The sequence below is a fragment of the Vigna angularis genome, chromosome 10 (assembly GCF_016808095.1).
Source record: "Vigna angularis cultivar LongXiaoDou No.4 chromosome 10, ASM1680809v1, whole genome shotgun sequence".
NCBI lineage: Eukaryota > Viridiplantae > Streptophyta > Magnoliopsida > Fabales > Fabaceae > Vigna > Vigna angularis.
The window spans coordinates 70,656-92,661 of record NC_068979.1 but is presented as its reverse complement, the minus strand read 5'-3'; the positions used below and the strand labels follow the sequence as shown (position 1 = coordinate 92,661).

General features: G+C 34.5%; 2 protein-coding genes across 3 annotated transcripts; both read right to left on the bottom strand.

The window, feature by feature from the left end:
- Positions 1–342: 342 nt before the first annotated feature.
- LOC108318715 (pentatricopeptide repeat-containing protein At2g13600) lies at positions 343–2,091 on the bottom strand. Its single transcript, XM_017556192.2, has one exon. The coding sequence runs from the start codon at positions 2,089–2,091 to the stop codon at positions 343–345; it is 1,749 nt and encodes a 582-aa protein (XP_017411681.2).
- Positions 2,092–3,321: 1,230 nt separating this feature from the next.
- Positions 3,322–17,758, bottom strand: LOC108319950 (tetratricopeptide repeat protein SKI3). 2 transcript variants are annotated; one of them, XM_017551266.2, is made up of 22 exons: positions 17,608–17,758; positions 17,439–17,519; positions 17,155–17,358; positions 16,908–17,030; positions 16,564–16,647; positions 16,394–16,444; positions 16,235–16,327; positions 15,420–15,560; positions 15,232–15,312; positions 14,819–15,066; positions 14,568–14,739; positions 12,916–13,031; positions 12,747–12,807; positions 12,432–12,497; positions 12,121–12,333; positions 11,988–12,039; positions 11,249–11,622; positions 11,063–11,154; positions 8,140–8,382; positions 7,227–7,870; positions 6,598–6,801; positions 3,322–3,886 (listed from the first exon to the last, which is right to left on the bottom strand). In XM_017551266.2, the coding sequence occupies exons 1-22, from the start codon at positions 17,626–17,628 to the stop codon at positions 3,705–3,707; spliced, it is 3,546 nt and encodes a 1,181-aa protein (XP_017406755.1). In that variant the 5' UTR covers positions 17,629–17,758; the 3' UTR covers positions 3,322–3,704. The 2 variants fall into 2 exon arrangements, with proteins under 2 accessions (XP_017406755.1, XP_017406756.1); XM_017551267.2 differs by having other exon boundaries at positions 12,747–12,804.
- Positions 17,759–22,006: the final 4,248 nt, after the last annotated feature.

Here is a 22,006-nt window from a genome sequence, read left to right as displayed (position 1 = left end):
GCATGTTGAAACCAGTACAAATGTAAAGTAGATAAAGAATACTAAAATTAAGTTTTAAAGGTTTTTATATTAAAAATCTTTAATTTCGGGAAAGCATGTTCGGTTATAAAACAGCAATACCGAGGAAAGGTTTGAGAGGAAAGTGTCCCTATACTCATATTTGAAGGATAAAATATTAAGAGTTAAAATGTGGGTTGAAAGTCTAAATCAGATAAAAATAATCAATAAATAAGTAGAAAGTCCCGTAAAGTCCTTATTTTAAAGTTTTGTATTGAAAATGATATCCTAATCTTTTGTATAAACTTGTTCGTTGGTGTCGAAAATCCCGTGTCTGAAAAAACTTCACATTTCAATCCAACTGGATCCTGGAACTTTCTTTACATCCTTCATCTCCATCAGGTCTCTCATAATCAACACGCCATCCCAGTTGCTATATTCAGCAAACATGTTAGACAACAACAAATAGGTTGATGGGTCTTTTTGGTCTCGTCCTAGGGCACGTTCTGCTGCAAGTTTCCCAGTTGGTACATCCCCGTGAAGCTGACAAGCACTGAGCAATGTTTGCCAAACTAGCGCACTCGGCTGAACTGGCATTCTTAGGATTAACTCCTTAGCTTCTTTAACAAGTCCAGCCTTGCCAAGAATATTCACCATACAGGCGTAGTGATCTTCTTCAGGGAAGATTCCGTAGTCTCGAGTCATGGAGGAAAAGTACTTCCACCCCTCATCAACAAAACCACCTTGACTACATGCATAAAGAACACACACGAAGGTGATGTGATTTGGCAGTACACTTGTCTCCCTCATTTCATCAAAAATTTGAATAGCTTCTCTGGATTGGCCATTCTGTGCACACGCCATTATCATTGTTGTCCATGAGATGACAGAACGGGAGTTCATTGATCGAAAAAGACCCCATGCACTATCCATGCATCCACATTTTGCATACATATCCAGAGTAGCATTATCAACACAGACATCAATGTCTATTTCCCCTTCAAGTTTGATCCTCAAGCCATGAATCTGTTTCCCTTCCTCCAGGGAAGCCAAACTGGCACAAGCATTTAGGGCAGTTGTCAGGGTAAATTTGTTTGGCTTTACACCCATTTTCTTCATGTCTGCAACGAGTGCAAGTGCTTTTCTCGGTTCCCCGAAATGTAAACATCCAGCGGCAATATGGGACCAAGAGCACACATCTTTGTTAGGCGTCTCATGAAAGGCTCTGAAAGCCTCGACCAACTTATGATTTTTTATATACATATCAGCCAGTGAGTTGCTCACACAGAGGTCATCCCCATAACCACTTTTGACAAGGTGTGCATGAACTTGCGTTCCCATTTGAAGATAAGACAGAGCAGCCAACCCAGTGAGGGCGGTGGTAAATGTGAAGTTATCAGGTCTAATACCCTCACGATTCATAGAACACCAAAATTCGGGAATCTGGCCACAAGAAAACTGCAAGTAACCCCCTATCATGGTATTCCAAGACACAGTATCTTTGTCTGGGCTTGTCTCAAAAACCTTAATGGCTTCCGCCAACTTACCATGTCTGATTAGGGCTGCCAAAAAGACATTGAGTAAGAAGATATTAGACATAAATCCTGACCGCACAACTAACGAATAAATCTGGTGAGGCAGAGTCCCGTAATTCTCAGCTTCACTTAAAGAGCACGCGTGGAGAGCACTAACAAATGTGAATTCATTCGGTTTTGTAACTCCCTCCTGGTGCATACGGCTAAACAAAGAAAGAGCCTCCCAAGCGCAGCCATTTTGGACGCAACCAGACATGACAGCGGACCAAGACACTACATTCCTGCTGGGCATTTCGTCAAACATTTTGAGGCCCGAAGAAAGGTCTCCGATTTTGACATACATGTTAAGCAAATGGTTTTGAAGAAAACGGGTCGAAGGAATAGACCCTTTGATTGATTTTGCGTGAATTGTTCTTCCACGGAGCAAATCTGAGTCCTGCGCATATCTTCGCAACAGATTAGAGTATATCTCCCCTGTGGCCGCCGTTGATACAAAACATGCCTGCAACTGCAAAAGGAACCCTTTTTTTGCTTTCAAGGAAACGGAGGACCGAATCATGTATTTCGATTGATTTCAGGCAATGCGAAGGCAGCTTCTTTCACCACCTCTACATTTTCAACCGGCACACATCCCCCAACGGCGTACAGGAGTTTAAACCCAAAAATAAATTATTCATATTTTCTAGTTTTTGGGGGGAAAATCTTAAATCCAGTCATTATGCTTACCAAATTCTTCGGGTAACTTCCATTATACAAAATCGAGTCAAAATAAAAATTTAAAGTTAAAAGGAAACATAATTAAACTGATATATTGCATTACAAAATGTTATATTTAAAATATCCCATTAAAATATCATTTTAACTATATATTATTATCTTTTTAAAATAAATCTTCTTAGGGATAAATAACTAATCAAATATCTTATTTCTCATCATAATATTTTTAAAATATAATAAATCTTTTAAATTATAACTAATAAACTATTTTACTTTTTGTTTAAAATATTTAACATTACTTGTATATTTTTCTTACTAATATAATTTCTAGAATCTCATAGGCAGGATGAAATTATGAAGGTACACAAATAATCAACCCATCAACTTGGTAGGAAATTATTTATCATCCTACAACACCAGAATTTCTTTCGAATTACATATTTTGAACATTTTTCCAAACAAGCTTTCTGGAAGAATGGGATTTTTGAAAAAAAAAATCGGAACAAGATTTTTAGAACAAAATATCCGAAACGGATGAAATGCAATTTGAAATAAAAAAAAAATTGGAACAAACTTTCCGAAAAACATAATACTTTCTGAAAAGAGTTTTTGGAAACACTCCTGCATAAAATGTGCCCCAAAAAAGCTTTCCGGATATGTTCTTTTAAGCATTCTCTCTCTTCTCATGTGCAACGTTCTCCCTCTATTCTTCCTCTGCAACAATGGTGCAACAGCGGAGTGACAGCGATACCAAAAAGTGACGGTGTGATGCAATGTCAAGGGTATGAGTTTTCTGATATAGTGGGAGGTGCAGTTAGTAATTTGGGGGTGATTTCCATTTTTAAAATACCTGTTAAAAACAAATTTCAAAATTCTAGATTTTGAATAAAAAATTGATCGCCCAGTTGCATAAAACTACTTTAGGAAATAACTTCTAAAACCAAATAGAGATGAAACAATTAAATTCAATAGATGAATTACTAACCCACTTTTTAACTCAAGCCTGTAAGGGGGCAAATCTGAAATTAGACTGCCGTTTACTATTAAAAAACGTTTCAATAAAAATAAAGCATTTATGAATTCTAGCCACCAATAGTTTCAACTTTCACCAGTCGTTGACAGGTAATCTACGTACATTGTTATAGTTTTGGCACAATCAATTTTATTACTACATTAGTATCCTCCTCACCCGTTGCTATTCTCCCTTCCGAAATACATAAATCACGCTTTTACCTCATTCCTATTCTTTCTAGTATCAAACGGTTCCATTTACGAACCAAGTATTCCATATTTTCACTTACAACTTTTGTCTGTCTATGAACTTAAGTATTCCATACTTCCACTTACAATATTAGAAAAAACGACTTGTTTAAGTACTCCCCTTCCCAAATTCAATAGGAATTGAACACGGCCAAAATTCGATTCGACACCGCACTGTTGCTTCATATTGCAGGCCTATTCTATAAGCTTCTGTAAAACCTTCCAATATCGCATACAAGAAGGGTTCATGTGAATTGCTCGAATAACCCATCTCAGAGGACTCTGACTGGACTCCATGCTAGATGTAAAATTTGGCCCGACTTTCAACTCCCTTGCAAGCAAATGCATTTGAAAGTAGAGTTCCGCAGGCCTCATTTCTGCGAAAAAGTAGAAGAAACTAGACAGTACATACACAAAAAAGTATAGCAATCAATATATACCAACAAACACCAATGTTAAATACAGCAACCAATGAATATGAACAAACACCAATTGTAAATACAGAATTTGAATCTACTAATCGGCTAGGGGACAACTGTTGAACATCAAAGCCATCCAACTCCACCTTGCCTTATCAGATAATAGTTTGATTAAATCGGACAAGTTGAGAAAAATAATCTCCCAAAATTTTCTCAATACACCCCAAAGCTTGCAATGATAATCATGGTTATTAAAATCGCAATTTAACTCAAACTCTTTACTATTTTGCATCTTAGAACCTTGGTTTGAATCAACACGCTGACAGACTTGAATCCGTGTAACACTTGCAGAATTGTGTTAACTCACTAACTAGGGAGTTCAGGTCCGAGTGGACGAGTTCAACTGCAACTTCTTTAATTAAATTGAGGTCTACATTGTCGTTTTTGGTTGTAGAAACAAAAGAAAACATCAACTGCATTTGACATCAGGCTCTGACGGCTACTGGTGAGCATAGTAATTCTTCCGTTCGCTAATTTTCACCGCAACATTGTGATTTCTTATCACCACCTCTCTTCACAACAGTTGGTGTTCCTCGTGATGGCAGTGTTCTCAGTTTTTCTTCTATTTATGTTTGCAATTTCAAGTTCCTCTCATGTTGAAGACTCACGTAAGTTCACTGGACAGTTTCTCCTCTCAGCTCTGCGCACAATTTGATGTTGTTGACAACTCCATTCTTTTGAGTTGGCCAGCTCTCACTTAAGTTTAGTTGAAGATAATACAAAGGAATTCGAACGAATTTTTAGAGTTAAATTTCCCTCACTTAGGATCTCACATTGATGATAATTTTAGATACACCATATATAACGTATGAAAGGGAAGAGAAGAAAATCTGAAAAGATATATCTAGGAACTAGGTGCAGCACAAAGAACACAGAACCTTTAAAATAAATTCTATGTATTCTTAACATGTTTGATCGTCATTTACTGTCCTATATTTTTACACAAATTTTTGGGTTGAATTATGGAGATATTTTTTCTCCAAAGGCAAAGATGACTTATGTTCGTTTATTTCCGACCATGACTGTTTTTCAACAATGATCTCTTTATCAACTCGATGTCAAAAATGTTTTTTCTCAATGGTGATTTACAGGAAGAAAGAAATGTATATGGAACAACCTCTCGGATTTGTTGTTGAAGGGAAGTCTTCTAGATTTGTATGTCGTTTTCGCAAAACTTTTATGGCCTAAAACAATCTCCCAAGACCTGGTTTGGAAAATTCAGTAGTGTGATTCAACAATTTTGTACGACTCGAGGTGAAGCAAATCATTCAATCTTTTAGCTTCACTCAAGTGTTGGATGTGTCTATTTGATTGATAGTTTATGTTGATGACATTGTTCTTCCAGGTAGTGACCACCATGGCATCTCCCAAATTTTTGCCACCATTTCCAAACCAAAGATCATGGCAAACTCAAGTACTTCTTGAGTATTTAGGTAGCACAATCCAACGATAGAATTGTTATATGTCAAAGGATGCATGTATTGGATATTTTGGAGAAAACTGGGTTGATGAATTCAAAACCTATTGACACACTCATGGATCCTAATACCAAACTCTTACCAAATCAGGGGCAGCCTGTTTCAGATCCTGAACAATATAGAAATTGGTTGGGAAATTAAATTACCTTACTGTTACTCGTCCTGACATTTCCTTTGCAGTCAGTGTGGTGAGCCAACTTCTCAATTCCCCATGTGAAGATCATTGGAATACAATCATCCATATATTAAAGTTCATTAGAGGATCTCCTGGAAAAGGTTTGTTATATGGTTCTAATAACCATACAAAAGTTGTTTGCTATTCAGATGCTGATTGGACAGGATCTCCTTCTGATAGAAGATCTACCTCCAAGTATTGTGTCTCAATTAGTGGTAACTTGATTTCTTGGAAAAGCAAGAAACAAAGTGTTGTGGCAAGATCTAGTGTAGAAGCAGAATATAAAGCTATGGCCTTAGCCACTTGTGAACTTGTTTGGCTTAAGCAATTGCTTAAAGAATTACAATTTGGAGATGTCACTCAAATAACACTTATATGTGACAATCAAACGGCTCTTCACATCAGTTCTAATCCTTTCATTCATGGAAGGATCAAACACATTGAGATTGATTGTCATTTCTTTCGAGAAAATATCATATCTAAAAACATCAAGACTGAGTTCGTTAACTCAAACGATCAGTTAGCAGATATTTTCACTAAGTCTTTAAGGGGACTAAGAATTGATTATATTTGTAACAAGCTTGGTGCATACGATTTATATGCACCAACTTGAGGGGGAGTGTTAAATATATTATGTTTTATGTTAATTAGGAAAACATAGATGTTAGATATATTACATTTTATGTTAATTAGGGAAACATAGGCTTTTGATATTGTTTGATATTGGTAGATATTGTTGATATTGTTTTTAAAAATATCTTCTATTTACCACATTTATGTTTAGTTGCCATATATACTTGTATAATTCTTTATTATAAATATATTACCCTATGGTTTAGATATCAGGGAGAATAATCCTATACCTAGTCTTACTATATTCAATATAAATAATAAGGATTCCTTAGTCCCTCTTTAATTAAAGGCATGTGGGCACACACACAGAGTAGAAATCATACCTGATGGCCAACTATACCATTCAAGGTGAAGGTTTCTATTCCACCTCTCTTTAGAACCAAGGCTTCCTTCTGCTTGTGCGACTAGTACTGAAACAAAAGGTAAGGGAATAAGTGAAAGTTCATGAACTCGGGTAAGACTCTTTACAGCCTGTGATAGGAATTGAGAGCCATTGCACTGCCGGACAAGTTCCATACAGATGACACCTACATAAAAAGAACAATATGAGTGGATGGATGGACATGAACTAAAGATCCATCTTGATGCATTCCACGAAGAGACGAGGGTAAAAAAGATCAAGAGACAACTAACTTCAACTAGCAGTATCTACAAAGGCATATATAAGTAGTAGTACTCTCAGTACTAGTAGTAGTAATTTTAATAATAATAGGAGATATTACTTATTCAAATTGATGTTGTTGAGATATTGTGTTAAATGTTATTGAGATTTTTGGTATAATTATGAAAATTATCCATATATGTAATTCAGAAAATTCTTCCATCCTTCCATAATTTCTATAAGTAGATTGATTCTAATATCTAAAGGCATGGGATTGGATCTCTCAGCCTTTTTGTGTGTGCCTATATAAAGTTAGTTAAATGAAGCCCCTTGCCAAAAACAAATACTTACCATGACACAGAAAGAGGCAACTCTCAAAACCCGCTAATGAACAAGCATGTTTCATGAACTCTTCTGCTGAGAATAAATCCCTCTTCTGGAAGGAAACCATTCCTCTCACTAGGTTATATGCTGCCATCCACATATCGCACAACTTTCCACTTCTCTTCACACATTCTTCAAAGTTTAAGTCTGTGGCATTTGAATCAATTTGCAGCTCATATCGACATTCCATAAGTTTGAGACAGATCCAACCGATGTGATAATCTGTCTTGAGCTCCAAACACAACATATATTCCTTTTGAAAACTTGGATGATCACCTTTCATGGCATACACACGGCATAATAGTAGATGTGCAAAGAATAAATAATCATCAGGAAGCAAAAGTTCAGAAGCTGTTTCTGCGTGGGTGATACAGGTCATATGATTCCCACATTGTAAACTGACCTCAGAAGCACAAAGTAGAAGTTGAAAGTATCTATATTGAAACAACAATCCTGTCCCACTATACAATTCATTTGAAAGAGCTGCTTGAGTTAAACGATTTAGTATGCCACAATGATGCTGAGGAAATCTCTGTTCACGTGCCCTCTGAAGACAGTTAAGAACAAGCAAGTAGCGGGCATCATGATTCCATGGTTTCTGATGAAAGCACCTGCAATTTTGAGATACCGTAACATGATTAGTCATGGCCAAGGATGTCCAGGATACCTTGAATCGAGCCACCACACTGTTTACATTCTCCCAGGTTTACACCCAAGAAAAAAACATATAATTCTTGTACTCAATTTGACCACAAGAAATACTTATTTCCCCACATAAAGCTAAACAAAAAGGTATAGCATAAACATATATGAGAACTTATAAAGGAAAGAAATCAAATTTTCCAGGGCAATTATGGGGCATAAAAGAAAAAAGTAATACTTCTGCAGGTATCTGATAGCTCCAGGATGACTAGAACATTGTTTAGCACAAGATGGAAAAGTGGACTTTGGACTGCTGTTGCAAGTGGTGTAGCAAGCAACTGCTCCTGCACCATGGACATCAGCAGCTGATTTGAAACCTTTTTTATCAGAAAGATCAAGATGGTCCAGTTTACAGCACCTCATTGCCACATGATAATTGTTTAGCTCTGTACTGGTTACCAAGAGGTAGCCAAGAAGGTTCCTGCTCCCAGAAAAATGTACAATAGAAAGGATGTAAGCAAAAGCATAGCTAGCAAGATGGGACTAACATTATTGAAAAATTAGCGCAAAGAAAAAAAGGAATGACAACTCATTTCTAAACACCAGGAAGGATGTTTATTGGATTTTAAAAGCATGAAAGAGTAGCTTGATATATTTCTTTCTATAGCTAATTTACAAGTTGTTAGATGTAATGGGCCTAGGCCCATCTCTTTTGTATTTTCTTATTTATAAATGCATAACCCTACGTGATCTACACATATTACAGATTCAGCTTATGTCTCTCTCTCCTTTATTCTAACATAATATCTGGAGTTTGGTTTATTTTTTGCCTCCCTAGTGAACCCACCATTCACCGATGCTAATTTTTTTTTCAAAAATTGTTCCTTTCAATTTTCAGTATTGCTCATAGTTTTCTTTTTTCCAAGCCACTTTTCTGCCACCACCCAATATGGTCCTGTTCGTTTGGTCCAGCAACACCACGTTTGTGATCAGGGCTCCAACGAACCAGCAGGCATCACCCCAACTCTCATCACCGCCGCCACCGCTTTCCGTTGTGCATGCCAATGCATCTTGCCTCCTCTACAGTGGCAACCACCTGCGTCAAACTTCTCTCTAAATCCTCTTTCTGGATCTGTCACTTTCATTTTGATTGAAGTTCATTGGAATTTTTTCAACTCTTTTAGGGTTGGTTCTTTCTTTTCTTGGTAATTATTTTTGTTAGAAGTCTCATATTGACTAGAGATAAGACCAATTTATAGTATATAAGTGGATGCAAACCTCACTTTACAAACTGTTTTGTAGGGTTGAGTTAAGCTTAAAGTTCACTTCACGGTTTTGTAGGGTTGAGTTAGGCTTAAAATCTAAAATCTAACAATAGGGACTCAATTGAAAAGTTTTTTAAATATTTTAGGACTTATTGACTGAAGAATTTAATAGAGACTCAATTAAAAGTTCCAAAATTTATCATGGACTTGAAACTTAATTAGGCCTATTTTGCTCGTTGCACATTTCTCTTTTTGGTCAAATTCTGTTTTGTTGTTGCAATCATCAATACACCAAGTTTACTGCACTTTACTTGTCTTTAATTCTTAACTGCTCCATTCTAGTTCCCCTTGCAATTTCCATTTCAATGTCACAATCTCTGTTCACATTCCCATTTTAGTTGAACTTTTGATTCTAACATTACAGCTTTCATTTAACTATGGTCCTTATGTTTTAAATTGTTCCAGCTTTTAGTTTTTATTGGTCACTGCATTTGCATTTGAAGACCCCTAAAATCTTCATTTTAATACAATCAATGAACTCATTGCACTAGCATTCCTTGGACTGACCTAGTTTGACCTCTATGCTGCATTAGTAAGGGGTTAACTTAGTTTTATTTGAAGAAGCTTATGCAGCTGAGCTTTGTTCAGTTATACACAAATTTTTGGGTTAGACTATGCGTGACATTTTTTCTTAAATCACAAAGATGGCCTTTGTTTGCTTATTCATAGCCATGGTTGCTCTTTAACATTGGCCGCTTGGATGTCAAAAATGTCCATAAGTATGTTTTATCTCGTATATTGAATAGTTTCATTGTTGGCCAAACAGAGTTCATCATATGCCTCCTCGGTTTCTCTCTTCTCAACGGAATGTTTGTGATAGGAACCCAAAATTGAAAAGAGACAAAAGAGTAATATTCTTTATTGTATAGAGTGTATAGAACACAAAGAACAGGAGAGCACTCTCTCCTCCAAGGGTTTCCCCTTCACAAAGAGCCAAAGCTCAATCTACAAGATTATCCAAAAATTCCTTCACACAAGAGCTCCTTGCCTTCTTATATAGGCCCCCAACCAACTAACCAAAACTCCCAACTAATTCCTAAATTGTTTCCTTTTATTCTGCACACATTACCCATTATAACCTATCACATTATATCTTATCAGTTTGGCCCATCCTTTCCTTTTAAGGAGAAAACAAGCCAAAAAATAGTTGGTCCAAACACTACCTTAGAGTGCATGTTTGAACAACTATGATTTGTTATGACAACCTCAGCTCCATGGCTTTGAGTCACAATCTTATTCCACATTCCAGGACCAAACACATGGAGCTATACATTTGTTACGGGAGAAGGTTCTGGATAAGTTACTGGTGGTAATTCATGTTCCATCTAAAGATCATCAATCATATATACCTACTAAGCCATTTTCCATACATTATTCTATGACCTAAGAGATAAACCCAGTGCCTAGTTTCTCAGTTTCAAATCACTTAGAGCCTGAAGGGGGAATATAGTGTATAATTTTGTTCTCCATATGTGCCAGTAGCTAGTCAACTCTTAGGTTGCTTGTATCAGTTGCTATATCCAGAACATAATAAAAAATGGAACTTACAAGCACATACTTATCAAAAGGATGGTGTATGATGATTCTAGCATTAATACTAGTGGGATAGGGCTATTACTTAGCCAAATTTGGTATGTTATGGGATTGTACTACTTACATCCCATCAGTATATTTTCAGTTCATTAATCTTAACCTTCTTCTTTTCTAACTCTAACCTATTATCACGAACCATACTAAAATTCAGTGAAACTATAAGGATTAAAATAGAAATCAAAACATGAAATCTATGAAATAAATATTCTATTTGAATACTAGTCTTCGTTACAAAAAATCTACCTTATCAAACTATAGTTAGGGAACATGTGCATAGCTTTTTTCAGATGAGCAACTCCACTCCGAATGTCAAGGCTATCAGACTCATTTTTCACCTGTCCAAACCATACAATGACATTTTTCCATTTTATCTTCTTGATGGTGGAGTAAAGGAAACAGGAAGAATCAAAATTAAGAGGCAAAAAATACCAGTTTACTAAGTGCTATTAAAAGGTGCATCCCAGCAATTTCTTCATAATATTTGAGGAAATATCGGCTACCAGTGACAACAAATTCAAGACGATTTTGTCCATCAAGAGCATGGATAGCTGACATGACAAAACTAACTTTTGAACTTTGAAATAGATCCTTTGGCATTTTCACAATGGTAGTGATAACGGCATCCAGTCCACATATGTAGTATACTAATCTACAAATGAAACAAATGGATGTTGCCACAGAAGTCCTTTGCATAGAAGACAGAGTTGCAAGAAGGCTTCTGGCTACCGTGAGAGCCAAATCATTTTTACCAAGTTGCCACAAAGAGAAAGCATATACTTGTAAACCTTCTTCATCCAGTGCCCCTAAAAATATATCACGCAATGGTGTTAACAAAAATGAAAAATTCAAATAAATTTTCACGCCACTCTCTCAACATCCTTCACAAAACAAAACAAAAAAAAAGTAAATAAATAAATATAGACTATAACATACACAAAACATCCCCAAATCACATGATTTACATTTGGCACAGTTCAATCTAACACAGCTTTGATTCACTTCATAAATCATTCTTATGAATTATGGGGGGAAAACAGTTAGCAAACATATCATGAATGAAATTAATTTTAGCAAGAGTGAGTTCACATTCAAACCCAATATTTGTATGATAAAAAAACAATTAAATTGAAGAACCCTAACAGGTAAATTGCAAAATCTGGATCAAAACCTTCTTTATTCAAATTTTCACATTCCTGCAAAGCATCAGCTGCATTCCCTGCCTGTATCAAATAGAACACATTAGCGAATATCACTTAGGGGTTTCAGAAATACAAGATTGAGAGATCTTTAGTATAGTTCACCTTAGAAAGTGTTCTGGCCAAATTGATTGATATGTCCCTCATATGTGTGTTTTGAATACTCCATGAGCCAATGTTAAATGCATGTCGTGCTAACCTATAAAATGTAGCAGCAGACTTATAATCATTTCGAGCCTCACAAACCAGCCCATACAAATTATGGGATTCAGGATAGTGAGGAGAATGTTGCACAGCCTGCTGAATAGCTCCAAAAACCTGTGATGAGTAACAGCATTGACATGAATTTCAATGTAGGCAGTGTTTTCAAAAGAAGCACCACCACAGAAAATCACCAATCTTCTACATAATCTAACCTGTGAAGATGAGAGATGTCCACTCAACAAAGCAAGCTTAGTAAGCCCAAGTTGGAATTCAGCTAACTGCATAGTAATTGAAAAAATAATTTAATGCAACACAAGCAGAGAAAAATTTTGGCTAAAATAATGTATCTGATAATTTCTTCTTTTCCATCCTATAGATCTGAACCAAAAACATTCTCATATTCAACTACAACAGGAATGAGAAATATACACCAAATCCTAACAACAGGACTATATGTTGGTATGTGGATGTATGTATGTATGAATATCAGTACATTTCATGTTAACTAATAGGAATTAGTATATTACAGGCATTATCTGCACAGCTCGTGAACAGCTCTCAAATGCCTCATCTGATTCAAGCTCCCTACTGTACAAAGACGACATATGGTTAGAAAACCAGTAAGATTGATTAAACTAAATTTAACATGGTATTGCTACATGATAATGCAAAAAATATATGAAAGAGGAACTATACCTCATACAAGACTCAACTGACATGCTTGCCCATGGCAATGCAAGTCCAGGATCAATACTTCTAGCACGATCAAACATTTGTCTTGCCAATTGCTTTTCATCAGCTTTACGATATAGCTGAAAACATTAAGACACACAAGCTCAAAAAATTGCACCAAGAACAGTCTAAATGTCTTTCATATGATGTTGTGCATCACTATATGTACCAAAGGCACAAAGATTGCCATGATGTTATTCGTTCTTCACCAAACAAGATATAGGTTTCAACTTAAAGAATGTAATTACGGCAAAAACAAAAAAAAAATCACGATGTTATGCATTTGGCAGTTTGGGCGGAAACAATCTGTATTAGAAGCTCAATATTGGGTTGGGGAAAACTGACTCTATTTTAATCACCAAGGTGAACTGAGAGCTCGTAAACAGTGTTAAACTATACAAAATAGAGAGCCTTTGAGCTGAAATGGTGTTTCTAAGACTGCATAAGTGTTTATTCATATTCAGAAAATGAAATCAATACAATAAATAAAAGAGATTTTGTAACCCCTAGTAATAAAGATATGATACGGGGAATATGTAAAAAATGTTCCTAATAATAGATATAAGAAAGATATTCCTGATTCTAAAAGCTTTGAGTCTTATTTCTATAATTACAACAAACACAAAAATAGCTTTTGACCAGAATAACAAACAAAAGGAAGGAATTGACTCTAAAAGAAGACCGGAACATATTTATCGCACTAATCATTGAATCAACGGTGGGGTAATCAGGTGAGGCCACCCAAGCCCCTTCAGAGTTGAGGGGCTTGGAACACTGTTTTGGATCACAAGAACAATGCAAAGCCAGGTCTTATATCTTAGGCAAATATGCAATCAGCATATTTCTCTCTTCATGTCGTCCTTATGGAACGGAAGCTTGATATTCATCAACTTCAACCATTGACAGAGGTTCAATTTGCCATGATACAATGAGACAGACTAAAGTACAACTGCACAAACAACAATGCTTTGTTTCATTGCGAGGTATGCCACTCACACATAAGATTTAGCAGAGTGGAGCCACTCACATTGTCATGTGTATAATTTCACTTTTTTTTTTGGTGGGCAGGGGGGAGTTAGAGCATTGTGACACTAGGTCATATTACACCTCGGAGAGAAATGAGTGTGGTAGCAAGGAATCAATCCCTCATGTAAGAAGCATTGAGTGCAAAGTAAATCTATTTTGTAATCACCTACATATGTGGCAAATAGTGCAGAAAGAAAGAAAAGGAATGAGGTTGAACATGAAAGAAGGCAGAAAAAGAGGGGGATCATAAGAAATTGATAGGAAAATGTATGGCATTGGCAATAATTTTTGTTCATCAACAGCGTTCTATATTTATTTTCACTTTCCAAAATATTTGTTCTGCCATACTGACGAGAGCTAATCTCAACTGTTTCCTATCAGTATTGGAAATCAATTATAATTGCCATTCTGACGAAAGCTAATCTCAACTGTTTCCTATCAGTATTGGAAATCAATTATAATTATTAAGTATCCTTCTCTTTTCTGTCGTATCAACTAAGAAAAGTAATTATATTATAGGACCAACCACTAAGGACAATGGAAATTATCAAGTCAGGTTGTTACGGTTTGTTGATGACATCTGTCAATACCTTCCCAAGGTATCCCCAAGCAACAGCTAGAGATACATTCAATTGCAATGCTCTGATCAAGGCATGCTGATTTAGTGCGTTATGATCAGACAGACATCCCAATGCCAGCCAGAACTCATAATTGTCACCTTCAAGTAGCAATGCTCCCATAGACATCCTCTCTGCCATCATCCTGCTTTGACAACTAAGTTGAGGGGAGGGGAGCACTATAGTCAAGGTCATTCAAAATAATTTGATTGCATAGAATGTACCGTGCATTTATGTCTTGCTTGTAACCTTTGTCTAGTGAATTTATAAGATCGGAAGTTACAGCAATGTCAGCGTAAATGTTTGCTTGCCATGGAGACAAATGCAAGGCTCGTTGATATGAAAATTTGGCATGTCTTGCAGCAAAAAAGCAGGTCCTCCTCCAAGAATTTATAGAAGCACTGAAAGCTTCCTTATTAGATTCCAATTCTAGAAAATCATCAATCCAAGGATAGCATCTAGCATATGCAAGCTGCAACAGTCCAAAATAAAATAAAATTGAATAATACATCAAGTAAAGAAAAATCCATGCCATCATATATATTGCCAAGTATTTACTGCACCGCTTCAACCAAAAATACCTATAGAAAAAAAAAATTAAAACAATAGAAGCTTTTCAGGACTGAAGAAATAATACCTGAATATCAGCAAGTAGTTTCCAAATACATGAGAAGTTTCTGAAAAAATAAGCACTTGCCCTTGCAACCTCAGATGCTTCCTGCAGTCAATTCAACGATGTTTCCTAAATGTTGTAAAAATTGAAGTGTCTAACTTAATAAGAAACAACATATTAGTTATAAAAAACAAAAAATTGAGGAGAAAAACCTCTAACAACGAAGCCCCCCATCTATATGCTCCTAGATTGATGCAGTCTTTTGCCAAACCAAGCAGCCCCAAAGAAAGTCCATATTGTGCAGGCACGCACTGTGGTGAAATCTCCAAAGCTTGTCGAAATTGTTCAACTCCCTTCTCGTAGAAAGACTCAGTTTAACATATCATCAATAAACAGAAACAGGTGAACACTAATAGAACAACTTCATCACACATTTGTTAAATACAGTACACTTATATTTGCCAAGTATGGGTTAGGACAGACTATTCTATACTGTCTTCTACATTTCCTAGGTGCTATAATTTGATAAATTATAAAAGAACTAAACATAAGTCCAGCCATAACCACCAGAAAAAAAAAATATATATATATATATATATATACCAAATTCAAAGTCCAGCCAGATAATGCTAACTAAAAGCCCTAGAATCCATCTATTAGTTTGTATCAAAGGAAAAATTTTCACAAATGAGGAACTTCTGTTACAATGCCTATGTATACTGCAGAATATCAACCAAGAGGTCAGTTATAGCTGTCTAACAAATGATAGTTATAAATGACTTTAACAGAAAACTGACAAGGAAAAAATACCTAACTATTTTTCAAGGCTGAAACCAGATTGTATTTCACTACTTGTATGAGAATTCTCTATCACGAGAACAAATAGCTTACATTTTGCAGTCTAATGAAAAAGAGGAACAAGCTATGAACCAAATGTGATAAAGATATTTCCACTTTCAACCACTGAAAACAACAAAGTTGGTCGGGAAAGGCAACAGGATAATGACTAGTAATTAGCTTAGCGTACCTTGCTAAATGAACCAAGAGTCAAAGAGATATTTCCACTTTCAACCAGAGAAAAAACCATGGTATCATCCAACTCAATCGCACGGCCATAAGACTGATGGATAGCAATTGGGGGATCAATCTTCCAGATGATTTAAAAGAAACTGAAGCAAAGTGATACCTTTATAGCTGCAGTAAACCTGCCCAGCCGCTGATAAGCAAGACCCAGAGCCTAAAAAACTTTTAAATACTTATCAAAAAAGGTCCAAAGCCTAACAAAATTTTCAAATATTTATAAGAAAAAAATAGGGAACGGTAAATTCAATGAAAGAACAGAGTTCTGAAAATTACTTCCCACAAATTAGCACATGTAGGATAGCCTCTAAGGGCATGTTGAAGACTCTGAACAGCTTCAGACCATTTCTTTTTGTGAACCTGTAAGTTAATGAATAAAAATCAATAAATGTCAGTCTCAGCCTGAGTTAATTAAAGAGAGGTTAATTGAGGATATAGACAGATGTCAAAAGAATTTTTTTTTGCAAATTAAATTGTTTGATCTGGCTTTGATAGGAATAATGTGTAGAATGTAGTTGTTAGGCGAGTCTACAGAATACAGAAGAGTGTGGTATACAGAAAAGGCGAAAGCTGACTTAATAAATTCTTGAAAAATAGAAGAAATCAAAAGAAAGAAAAACCTGCAAGAAACCCAATCTTCGGAAAGCCCAGAAAGCTCTCGGTGACATTTCAGAAGCTTCCCGGCATACGACCACCTCTAAACTATCATTTCCACATTGGTCAAGTAAATTGCACAGAGTTTCCTGATGTGAAAAAAATAATGAAAATCAGAGTTAAGTGACGGAAAGGAAAATCATCACTTCATTTTTCCATAATGTTGATTATTGAACCTTTCAAATGGAACAGACGAGAAAATACGAAGCTTACCCCAGACTCAGAATCATCCGGATTGAGAACAACAGCTCGTTGGTAACACTTAATAGCTCTCTGAATGTCAAGGGAAACGTTGGCGTAATAATGGCCTAGATATTTGAAAGATAGCCCATTCTTAGGGTTTAATTTGGCCGATTGAATAAAATATTCAGCCGCTTTTTCCTTCCCTTCTCCTCCTTTTTCCCATAAGAACACACCCTGAATCATAGTTTATAAAAACAAAAATAACTTGAAAGTGCCGCAGAGGGAATAAACAAAAGGGCAAGAGAAATGCATACAATATCAAAATGTATGGAGGCGTCATCTGAGGACTCCTGCAAGCGTTGGAATAGATGCTCCGCCCCTTCTTCCTCCTGAGTCTGAGGGAAAAAAAAAAGAAACTGAGAGTAAGTGACCGGCACCGATGATATGACGAAGATAGATGAAATAGAAAAGCTAAGAACACACCCTGAGTGTTTCGGAATCCATGGGACCCAAGTCCTGTCTTGGTCCCGTTCTTGACACACTGCTGCTCGACTCCGCCCCGGATGCAAGCAATACTGCGAGAGCACCCTTTCCACTTCGCACTAACTATTAAATAATTTTGGCTTAAATCCGACTTCCGTTTCATATCTACTTGATTTATATACATAAAGAGAGAGGGGGGTTAAAGTGTTTTTTTTTTCTTTATTTTTATTTAACGAAAATTAAAATTAATTTTTATTTACAGTTTTGGTTTAATTTAGTTTTAAAATTTTAAAATTACATTAATTTAGTTTTTTAACCAAAAATTTGTAAGATTTATTTTATGATATTTTATTAAAAAATTATGATACAGGTTTAAATGTACTCAATGTGTTTGAGTCTGTCCAACAAATATATTATAAATAATAACTTGAGACGAATGTAAATCTAAATAAATTATTTATGTTGTAAAAATAGAAGACTATGATAGTTGTAAAAGGTGTGAATATGTCTACCTAATGAATTTCTTGGTGTTAAACTTTATTTAAGACATAAAACTCGAAACAACATGAGCCTAGCTTATTGATATATTTCTTTTTCAAGCTAGTTAAAATTGAAGCATCCACGACAATTGGGATGAAGGATTCTGAATATGAGAATGGAAATGAAAGTGTCATTGGATGTGTGGTGGAGCTTGTGTGAATGGAGGTAGAAAAAATGTCTTGTGGAGGGAATGATGATGGTGAATGATGAAAGGAAAGGGGCATGGAAGAAGATGGAGTGTAGAATGAAGGTGGTGACGGAGGATGATAGTGATGTCTGCGTTGGAGTAAACGAATGGAAGAGAAAAAGATGGTAATGGAAGTGAGTGTGGATGGATTAAGAGGAAAATGAAACACTTCGAAAACAATTATTTTAATATATTTTAGATTGAATATTTTGGTACTTTTGGATTTAAAAACATCTTATTTTTTACCGATTTAAAAATACATTTCCAAATTTCAAAATATAGAAAAAAAATAGAACAAGTATTTGGAAAAACATTTTCAAATTTGAAAATATTTTTCGGAACATTTTATTTAAAATGTATTCTTTTATGTCTTTCAAGTCAATATTCTAAAATATATTTATGAATCTGCATGTATTTTCTAAACCACTCATCCTAAAAAATATTGAAAATAAAAGTAAGGTGATGTAGGAAACTTTATCATTATTTTAATGAGAGATAATTTCGACTTTTATAATACGATAAGAAAAAAGGAAGTACATTAAAAGTAACCGTCATTAACGCATAATTTTTTATTTTTGTTCTTCTTGTATCTTTATTAATTGCACCCTATATTGTATTAATAGAACATGATATATCATATCATCATTGTCATGAGGTGAATAAGAGAGATAGAACACACAGTGAAAAAAATAATTAGGTTAAAACATTTGAATGGTGCTTATATTTATTTGGTCTTTATTTTTTTAAATGTGTAATAAATAGGTTATTTATGAACAAAAACAATCTAAAAATTACTGAGGTGTAATGTTTATTGAAGTACTGATATATTGTTTGTCTTAATATTTAAATTAAGTCCTAACATTGTTCGTCTTCATCTTCGAACATTGTCCAGTTAAGGCATGTCTTGTTGTTATTGGTTCGACACTTGCAATGGTTGGGGAAGAATGTAATAAAGAAATAAAAAAATGTGTGGACATGTGAAAAAATTAGAAGAAAGGGATAATTGTGAAAGTTCGAAAAATAAATGAGTACACTTGTGCTGAAAATAAAAGAAAATGATGTTGAAAAGATAAAAATATTAAAAGTAGAGAAATATGTTTTTATGTTGGAAAACTCGTTGAAGGTATTAATGAAGATGGTGTTTGTTATTTGTGTTTTAAAAGTAATTGTAATATTAATGTTGTTCAAAGTTAGATGATATATTGTAAAAAGTTTATGTAATGCATCAATTCCCCCATTTTTAAGAGGTGGTTAATCCCTCTGAGTAAGTGTCATATTTTTATTCTTATTCTTTAATCTTTTTAAATTTATGTAATATTAGAAGTTAGTAATTGCCTGGAAAAATTCACAATTAGCTCGTGCACTTCTCTAGTTTTAATTTCACACTTTAAAGAAAATTCACATGTTGCGGAAAAAACCACAACTCAATTGTTAAACTCGCTAGCATGCATTTTGTTTCTCTCAAGACAAATCCACAAGGTGTCGAGTTCCCTAGTTTCAATTCTCCATCTTGGAGCAAAATCCACAAATTGTGGAAACTTACACAGCTAAGTTATGGGGTTCGACCTTCAATTTTTATCTGTTGTGGGATTTTGAGTTGGATTCACAACATGAGATGATTCTTGAGGAGGGTGGGATGCATCTGTTGGTGCCAATGGTGTAGTGTCTTGTGTTTGTGGTCATTGTAGGCAAGTTTTTTGTTATGTCTAATTATGTTGCATACACCACATTTTTTATTTCTAAACCCTTCTTTTCATATTTCAGTATCATTCTTCTCTATCTCCCATGCCTAAAGTCATCTCTTTTTCTTAGGTCTTATTGGCATTATTCTTTTATTTTAGGGAAATACATTTGGATATAGTGTAATTTCTCACACGTGTTGACCATTAATAGGATAAATAATTGAATAATAGGTCTCTTCATATGTTATCCTCGTGGACAAATGGCCAATGAAGTCTTCTCCATCTAAATTAAGAAATTTCATTGCAGCAAGAGCGTGACAACAAAGAATTACACTAATGCTTCATTTTCTACACGTGTGGTCCATTCTGTCAACATCAACGACAAATTGGTTCCTAAATTGATATACATGCCTTACTTCAAATAATTTATTTGCTGACCATCTGTCATGTATACAAAGGTACAACACAGTTTTCATTACAATACTCATGATGTAAAAAGATGTTAACAACTTTGATTAAAGTTACCTTGGTATCCAACATTTGGTTAAGCCTGATTCCTTTTAAAGTTTATTTAGCACTTTTGGGCAAATAGAGTCTTGGTATGATGTCATCTCTGTCATGTTCGTAGCCCATCTTCTCATATTGTAAACCCTAATGTCCTTTAACATGCGAGGTTTAGACCTATTATGAACCAGTACACTATTAAAACCCTCACACGTATTGTTCACAAGAGTGTCGCATTGTGATCTAGGGGTGAATCTAACTAAAACCCGATTTAATGTATGTTAATGAGTACAAGTGTATAAAGTATGGACCACAAATGTATATTAGTATTTATTATTACCTGGATGGAATAACAAACAAGTATTTAAAGACATCCAAATTGGTCTCTTTAATGTTCCTTGTCTCACTCTCCCAATGTTGTGGATATGTTGCCCTCCACATGAGACATTCAAGATATTTTTTCTTCGGAATTTTCTGTCGAAAATCTGAATACAAATGTATAACACAAAATCTTTGTTCTACTTGCGGCAAAAGTTCTTAAATGTTGATTTTGTGTTTCACGAATTGCAGACCAACCACACCTCTAATTACACAACTTACTTGAAATGTTTAAGTTAAAGTAAAGATCCTAAAGAACCCTAATTGAGTTTCAGTTAAAACAAGCAAACTTTTAATCGCAGAAAAACAACCAAAAGTAATATAATTGGTGTTCAAGGATTAAATCCAATAATTTCGTTAAAAAGAATGACTAAAATGAAGTAAAATTTGGAAGATAGACTAAAACAAAAAACGTATAATAATTTAAGGAAAAAAAAAACATATTTAACAATTTTTTTAAGATTAAATACGTTTTTATTTTTAAGAACTTTGAAATAAAATTAGAATATATTTATATTTTAAACTTTTATACATTTTTGTTATCAAATTTTAAAATTAATGAATATAATTTTTTTAATTTAATTAATATAATTTAAAAGATTAAAAAATTATTTTAATAAAGGTTTGAAAATTTGACAAATTATATTTTTGTGACAAAATTCCGGAAATAAAAAAAAATACTTTACTATTTTTTATTATATTTCCCCATGTGTGGGGAAAATCTAAATTATGTATAATTTAAAAACATTTCAAATTACATAATTTAATTTTTATATTAGATGCTATAATTCAAAATTTTAAAAATATTTTAAATTATACAATTAAAAACATTTTAAATTATACCTTTTGAATTATATAATTTAAAACATGTTTATAAATCCTTAATTATAGATTATATAATCACTACACTAAACAGATAAAGATATTTTTCCAAATGTTACAATCCAAAATTCTAAAGCAAAAATAATTTAAAAACCATAAATAACATAGGAAAGTGCTAGAAGAAAACATGAACGAAAAAATTGACTCAACAAGTGTACACAGTTTCTCAACCCTAAATTTTATTAATTGGTTAATATTTCATACTAATTATGTAGTTGGTTTTAAG

What these genes read in the sequence shown, in the direction of transcription:
- LOC108318715 (XM_017556192.2), bottom strand. Translation starts at nt 2,091, where the DNA reads ATGATTCGGTCCTCCGTTTCCTTGAAAGCAAAAAAAGGGTTCCTTTTG.
- LOC108319950 (XM_017551266.2), bottom strand. Translation starts at nt 17,628, where the DNA reads ATGGATTCCGAAACACTCAGG. An exon ending in AAGCAAGACATAAATGCACG is followed by an intron (nt 14,740 to 14,818) that starts GTACATTCTATG and finishes TTGTCAAAGCAG; the next exon opens with GATGATGGCAGAGAGGATGT. An exon ending in ATGGTATAGTTGGCCATCAG is followed by an intron (nt 3,887 to 6,597) that starts GTATGATTTCTA and finishes ACTTTTTCGCAG; the next exon opens with AAATGAGGCCTGCGGAACTC.